Source organism: Condylura cristata, unplaced genomic scaffold, assembly GCF_000260355.1.
Source record: "Condylura cristata isolate star-nosed mole 26May11 unplaced genomic scaffold, ConCri1.0 scaffold00014, whole genome shotgun sequence".
NCBI classification, from domain to species: domain Eukaryota; kingdom Metazoa; phylum Chordata; class Mammalia; order Eulipotyphla; family Talpidae; genus Condylura; species Condylura cristata.
In genome coordinates, this window is record NW_004567115.1 from 52,983,190 (window position 1) to 52,990,571 (window position 7,382).

General features: G+C 67.5%; 1 protein-coding gene across 1 annotated transcript in view; it reads left to right on the top strand.

Annotated features, from left to right (window-relative positions):
- The window catches only part of MTMR9 (myotubularin related protein 9), a 15,666-nt gene extending 8,296 nt beyond the window's left edge, over window positions 1–7,370 (top strand). The window contains exons 3-7 of the mRNA XM_004682543.2: window positions 932–1,057; window positions 3,184–3,357; window positions 4,757–4,974; window positions 5,572–5,733; window positions 6,028–7,370. Of these exons, the coding sequence (XP_004682600.1) occupies window positions 932–1,057; window positions 3,184–3,357; window positions 4,757–4,974; window positions 5,572–5,733; window positions 6,028–6,496 (1,149 nt within the window). The 3' untranslated portion in view covers window positions 6,497–7,370. The remainder of the gene's footprint in view (window positions 1–931; window positions 1,058–3,183; window positions 3,358–4,756; window positions 4,975–5,571; window positions 5,734–6,027) is intronic.
- Window positions 7,371–7,382: the final 12 nt, after the last annotated feature.

Below are 7,382 nucleotides of genomic sequence, written 5' to 3' on the forward strand. Positions count from 1 at the left end.
GGTGCAGGCGCTGCAGGGGCGGCGGGCTCCCGCGCACACCGGGAAGACGCCTGAGCGACTCGGGAAAGGCTGCTCCCCGCCCCTGGCGTGACGTCTGGGAAAGCCAGGCGCCAGACTGCAGGCATCCGGGGTGGGGGTGCGGCGGGGACAGACTGGCCATGAGATGAGCCCGGGACCAGGTGGTGGCAGGCAGCTGCGTGGAGATGCGCGGTGACGCCGGCTAGGCGAGCGAGGCTCCTCAGCGGCAGCACCGGCGAGCGTGGCCGGGGCCCCTGTCCTGGAGGGAGGCGGCTTCCTCAGGGTCTGGGCACCAGCGTGTGGGCCCCGCTCTCCAGCTCAGGCCGCAGGGGTCATGCCGGACAGTTCGGCCTTTCTCCCGGCCTCAGAGCTGTCGCCGTGACTCCCGTCAGAGGGCTGCCGGGTGAAGCGGTGCCCGGCTCCTGGGCCAGTGATCACGCTGGGGTCTGCCGCTGGGCCCCGACTCCAGACCCGGGACCAGTTTGATCACGTGACCGGCCTCGACTTGCTCACTGTGGAGCGAGCGGGTGAGGGCCAGGCCACGCTGCGGCGAGCGCTGTCTGCCCCTCCCGGGGCCGGAATCGCTGGTTTTCCGGGCCGTGGCGCCTGGCGCTCCGGCGCCCCAGCACAGGCAGGCTGGTTGGGGAGGCCGCGGTCGCCCCGCTCCTCGCCCGTCCCTGTGGTATAGAGCAGAGGCACTCCCAGCGGAGTGGCCTGGCCGGCCAGAGGGCTGGCTGGACGGGCGGCGAGTCTACGTGGCAGCCATGTGGAACGGCTGAGGCTTTCTGGGGCCCGCTGTGCCCGACTCGACTCGCTTGTGTCATGACGGTCAGGCCGCGTCCACTCAGTACCAAGCCAGACGTTTCGGGCCGGCCCGTGTCCCTTCCTGTCTTCATTTTCTTCTTGTCCGCAGGCCTTGTCCACCCTGGACTCCATTAAGCTGATGTACCCGTTCTTTTACCGGCCCATGTTTGAGGTGGTCGAGGACGGCTGGCACTCCTTCCTGCCCGAGCAAGAGTTTGAACTCCACTCTGCCGCTGTGAGTAGCTTCAGACCCGGGCGACGGGAAGCAGCCCCTGCTTCTCCTGGGACAGCGGCCCTCCCCTCGGCGTGGCGGGCGCGCCGGCCCGGGCCTGGCGGGCGGGCTGCCCCAGAGGTCGCCTTTTCAGTTTGGAAAGTGACGTCGGTCGACATCAAGCTCCCGTATAGTCCTGGCACGTTCTGAGCGAACTGATGGGTGCTGTCAACAGTCTCCCCAGAAACACCTTTCTGGGGAGCAGCCGGGCGCTGGGCCCTGGGGCGGCCGGCGTGTCCCCCGGCGCCTTTGTTTCGGGGACTCGGGTGGCGTGTTGTCATCTGGGCCGCCGAGACCCGTGACGAGAACCGGCTTCTGTCCTCACCTGTCCCGCTTCCCCCGCGGTCTCAGGCCGCGCGTGGTCGGGGGGCTCGGGACAAGGGGCGGGGCGCGCAGCTGACCACAGTGCCCCGCAGCCGCGCTGGCGCCTGGCCCCTGGGGCCGCTCTTGGGCACAGCCTTAGGCCCGAGTGTGCGGGGCCGTGGACGGAGCCCCGGCGTCGCTGTCACCCTTCCCTGGCGCTGGGCCCGCCTGCTCTGCCCTGCCTCAGCCCTCCCGCAGTTCTCACGGATGCTCCGGGGACCCCGCGGGAGGCCGACGGGAGGCCTCAGCCCGCCTCAGGGCGGCCCGCGCCGGTGCCGGCGGTCCTGTTACCGGCACGGAGTAAAGCCCTGTGTTGCTGAGTGACTGTCCCTGCCTTTTTTTACTGAGATTCAGCGTTTCTTTCTTAGTAGGGATTTAGTTTTTGGCTTAAGCTGATTATTTAAGTAATTTGTATATTTGAAGTTCTGCTGCTAGCCCGCAATTTTGTGATCCAGAGACTTGACGAGAACATCTTCTGGGCTTGGCTGAAGGCTTACTGTGGCTGAATTCTGGAGGTGAGCAGAGCATGGGCCTGTCCCGCTGTGCAGAGCCGCATGCTCTGAGGGGTCGAGGACCGCAGCTAAGTGCTGCCGAAAGCGCCCACCGGGCGCGGAAGTGACATCATGAGATGCGGGTTACAGAAGACGAATTCTGACACACAGCGCCGGGAGGCTGCGGACCAGGCCGCTGTCGCCAGATGAAGTGGCCGATGAGCGCAGGGTCGCACGCGGGCAGGGTGCCAGGAGCGGAACCGAGCACGGCGGGCGCCCCGCCCCCCGGTGAGAAGCCCCGAGGTAGCAGAGAGGACCCGTGCCTGGCGGGGCGAGCCCGGCCCGGGCCAGGCGCGGTGAATGCCACGGGCCTGAGGCCCTCGTCGGTGGGCCATCCCGAGGCGGCTTGAAGGCCGCGTCCAGGGCAGTGACAGTGGCCGACGTGTGCGTGCAGCAACGGCAGGGAGAGGCGGAGACCGGCAACGAGGATAACGTCGTAGGGTCAAGGGAAACTCGACCCCTAGCCCTCTGGGCGCGCCAACCCCGGCTTGTCTGCGGCGGCTCCGGTTTCCGGAATATACCAACACTATGTATGACTTTTCGTGCTATCAGAAGCTTGCACATCCTTGAGGTGGTTCTCAATTCTGACGGCTTGAAATGAGTTGCGACTCGAGTGTGCATTGATGCTCCTGTCCTGGGAGCCCAAGCGTAACCTTCTCGGCGTGGTCGTTCCGTTGTGGGATTCTCCTGCCCCCACGTCACTCTCCGTTTGCGCCAGCAGGCAGGAGCGAGGGGCAGACGCAGGTGGCACCTGGGCCGTCACAGGCTCCCCACGGCCACGCCGTCACCAAGTCCGGTCTGAGCAGCGTGAGCGCCACGAGCCGCCCTGCCCGCCGTGGGCACACCGCAGATGTAACCCGGGAGTAGAAGGCTGAGGCGAGCAGCCGTCTTTCAGGCACTGACGGGAGCCCTGGCGCACAGGGCACTTGTAGCGCAGTCAGAGGACAGCAGCAGAGGGCTCGCAGGGCCCCGGCTACGGACGGCGGCAGAACTTTCCAGGAAATAGGTTGCCTCGAGACGCGGCCACCGACGCTTCCCGGCCCGGCGTGGGGCGGCCGGGGCCCTCTGCCTGCCTTCCGAGAGGGCTTCCCGCTGTGCCGGGGCCTGGGAGACGCTCGGGTTGTTCACTGGCGTTGGCACGGCGGCTCAGTCTCGAGGCGCTTCTGTGTTTTGCAGACCAGCGAGTGGAGGCTCAGCTACGTCAACAAGGAGTTCGCGGTCTGCGCCTCCTACCCGCCCATCGTCGTGGTGCCCAAAGCCGTCGACGACGAGGCGCTGCGGAAGGTGGCTGCCTTTCGCCACGGTGGCCGCTTCCCCGTGCTCAGCTATTACCACAAAAAGAACGGAATGGTGAGTCCCGGCTGCTGCCGGGCCGCGAGGCCTGGGTCGAGGGCCTTTTCTCAGAAACGCTCCCCCTCCGCACGGAAGCGGCTCCTCTCTCCTCCAAGCTTCAGCCTGCTTAACTGTAGGGAGTCCGGGTCGGGGGTTTTCAATGATCGGGATGGGACTTGGAACCCTGTGTGTGACGCTGCCGGCCTTGGGGCCCCCAGGAGGGCTCCTCGTCGGGCCTCGGCTCCGAGCGCTGGCACGATGGGTGCCCGCGCAGGCAGGCCCGCCGCGAGCAGGATGGCGGAGCAGGTTCCCTGCTAACGTGGGCTGGGCTGACGGTTTCCTTTCAGAAGGAACAAGAGGTGACCACGACAGCCAGGGCCTGGGGCGACGGGTCACGGGAGACTGACAGGACTGTACACAGGCGGACATGTCCACTTGGCACAAAAATAAACATGAGCGTAAGAAAAAAGGGACAGAGAAAAAGACGTGACTTGAGTGGCTCCGGGCAGCGGCGCGGTCCCCCCCCCCGGGTCCCCCAGAGCCCGCAGACCCGGCTCCCTCCTCTTTCACCCCGCCCCTAAACTCTGCTTCTGCTCGACCCAGTGGACCCAGTCGCCAAGCTGGCCCCTCCCCCGGCCGCGCGGCATTCACGGTGCGGAGTCGGCAGCCGGCTGCTTCCGCGGCTGCCCAGGGCCGAGCTGCCCGCTGGCGTACCCCGAGCGGTTGGCGCTGGCGCGAGCTGGGCCATCATGCCCACCGTGACAGGCGCCTGAAAGCCAGCCCTGGCCATCCTCAGGTGGCCTCTGTTGGTCACATTAAGGTACCTGTATTTTGGGGTGTCGTGAAATAACTCTTACAGCACCTGCCAGAGTAAAGGTCGGTGCGTTAGGGGTGCCTTCTCGAGACGAGTCTGAAAGCCAGCCCTGCCAGACCGCCCTGCGCATGCAGCACCCCGCCCAGGTCCTGAGAGGGTGGCGGGCCGAGGACGAGCGACGGCAGCCCCTCAGGGAATGCGACTGACCCCGCCCCAGGTCCCTCTGCAGCGCCCCGCTGCTGTTGCCCGTTCTCTGCAGACGCTTTGTGAAACCCGCCACGTTTAGGTAGGGAAAATGCCCTAACGCTTCGGCGTGGTGACGTCTCCTCTGCCCGCCGACCGCTGGGGATTCCGCCTACGGCCACTCGGATTTCAGTGTCTGCTCTCACGCGGGTCTGCGTGACGGGAAGGAAGTGGGGAGAGCCGAGCGGCCCGCGAGGCTCGCTTCTGCGTCGGTGTCTGAGTCGGCACACAGAAGTAGCTTCGCGTTTCAGGACCAGGCCACGGCCAAGCGTCACGCGACTGCTTTTGATCTTCTCTTAACTTAGCGAGTTCACTCTTCAGAAACCTCCGTTTCTAACGCGAGCCCCCGTTTGCCCCGAGGTCATCCTGCGGAGCGGCCAGCCGCTCACCGGCACCAACGGTAGGCGGTGCAAGGAAGACGAGAAGCTGATAAACGCCGCCCTCAGGGCGGGCAAGCGCGGCTACATCGTGGACACCCGGGCCCTCAGCGTGGCCCAGCAGGCCCGGGCCCGAGGCGGCGGCTTCGAGCAGGAAGCCCACTATCCCCAGTGGCGGCGGATGCACAAGTCCATCGAGAGGTGAGAGGCGCTGGGGACGGGCGGCTTACTGGGAGCTGATGAGCTCCTTGGAGCCGGAAATCGGGGGGCTAGGGGAGCCCCCGCGTGAGCAGAAAGAGGGCGCGGAAGCACGCCGTGAGTCAGGCCGCACGCTCCCCAGCCGGCGGGGCCGCCTGCCCGCAGGCTGCTCCCCCGCGCCCACGTCAGCCGGTCACCAGACGCCAGGGACCCCCACGCTCCCAAGGCAGAGGTAGAGGTTTAGCGCCCCAAACGCCTCCGTCTATCCCCCACCCCGCCTGTGTCAGCTCTTGCGACACTCGACGTGGCGGCCACGAAGCCTCCCGGGCGGGTGGGAGGTGAGCTGGTGGCAGTGGGGTCTGAGCCGGCCCAGGGCAGCCCCTGCAGGCAGGGGCAGTGGGAGGTGGCCGGGGGGGCCGGGAGAGGACCGCGGGTGTCCTGCCCGCCTCGCCGCTGCCGCGGGAGGCCGACCCTGGCGGGCTGGCCGTCGGTCCTTAGCGGGTGGCTCGTTCCTGGCCCTCGGCACGCGCCGTGCTCGCGGGTGGACCGAAGGCTACGTCTCGGTGTGGTTTCTTGTTTCCCTTCTCTTGTGTTGGACAGGTACCACATCCTGCAGGAGAGCCTCGTCAAACTCGTAGAAGCCTGTAACGACCAGTCCCATAACATGGACCGATGGCTCGGCAAACTGGAGGCCTCCAACTGGCTCACGCACATCAAGGAGATTCTGACCACCGCCTGCCTGGCCGCACAGTGTGTGGACCGGTGAGGAGCCCGGGCGGGGCGGGGCGGGGCGGGGCGCGTGTGTGCCGCACAAAGGCTCAGGCGACTGTTCGCAGGAAGGGCGGCGCGTGCCCGGCGCAGCTCTGAGGGCGCCAGCTGCAAGGCGGGCTGCGGAGCCTGCGGGCTCTCCCGCTGTGCTTCGACTTCCCCGGGCAGCTCTCCGCAGAGCCCCGACTCGGACCCCAGCGGCCCCTGGGCCGAGCGGCCGCGTCGGGCGTGGCGAGGCTGCGGGGCCCGCGGTGACGGTGCGGCCGCTGTGCTCTGGGTCGCCTCCAGGGAAGGAGCGTCCGTCTTGATTCACGGAACAGAAGGAACCGATTCCACGCTGCAGGTGACCTCCCTGGCCCAGATCATCCTGGAGCCACGAAGCAGGACCATCCGCGGCTTCGAGGCCCTGGTGGAGAGAGAGTGGCTGCAGGTGAGGGCGGCGTGCTCACCGGTGGCGGGCGCAGCCCTGCGCCCTCACTGCCGCGTCTCCCGGAGCAACACGGTGCCCGGACGCGCTCGCTACCCCCGGCACCGGCTCCGCCCCCTCCTCTCGCCCGCCCGCGTCACAGCCTCCAGCGCACCCGGGGCGCGGGCCGGGCAGGCGTGGGCTGGAGCGACCAGGCGGACGCTTCAGCCCCTCCCGCCTTCGCCGCCCCGCCGGTCCTCTTCTCCGGGCGGGCAGCTGTCTGAGGTCCCCGAGTGTCGCTGTCCTCGGGAGTCCTCGGGAGCTAGCCCTCCCTCGCGGTGGCTCTTCTGAACTGGGCCCGGACGCAGCGAGGGCAGCGGCCAGCCAGCCCATGTGTATCCCCGGCAGCCCGGGCTGTCCGGTGCCGACGGACAGGGCAGCGGCGACCGCGGGTGTCCGTAGGCGGTCACTTAGTCAGCAGCGTGCTGGAAGCGACTGTGCGGCAGCGTCGAGCGTGAGATCTGGAGAGGGGTCCCGTCTTGTCCCTAGTGGATACCGTTGTTATCACGCGTCCTGTTCCGCAGACTACCTGCCCGGTGGCTGACCATCTCTGCTTGAGTCAGGCCTTCCACGTTAGACACACCTTCCACGTTAGGTGACCCCCTCCGCAGCCACAGCCCTCGAGCGGCACAGCCCATAGGCCTCCCGGCCTCCGCGTCGCCATTTTAGTGGGCCTGAGGGTCCGCTGGCCGCTGGGCAGCTCCCTTTGCCAGGTAAAGCAGTAAGAGGGCCCAGAGGAGAGCAGGTGTGTGAGATTCGGGGACCTGCCATTGCGGGGAGGTCGGTCCTGGGGTTCTGGGCGAGGTCCAGCTGACCTCCTTTGGTCAGTGGGTGGCAGGCCCTCCCAGCCCTGTTGGGAGAAGGGGCCCGAAGCCGGAGCGTGCCTCTGCCGGGACGCTCACGCGGGTCAGCGATTCTCTCCCTGTCACAAGGTTTCACACCGCGACTGCCCTGCAGTTTGTCTGTGAGACGCCCACGGCTGTCCACTTAGCGGCAAGGCAGTGGACGCAGCTCCCGGCAGTCCGCTGTTTGGGGTGAAGAGAGGCTGTGACCGACTCTGTCTCGCACCCAAAAGCTTGTCAGCTGGCCTGGGTGACAGCCGCGTGTCGGCGGCTCCTGGGCCTGTCGGTCCTCTGCCTGCTGTCCCAGGGACAGTGCAGGTCCGTGGCCGCGTCTT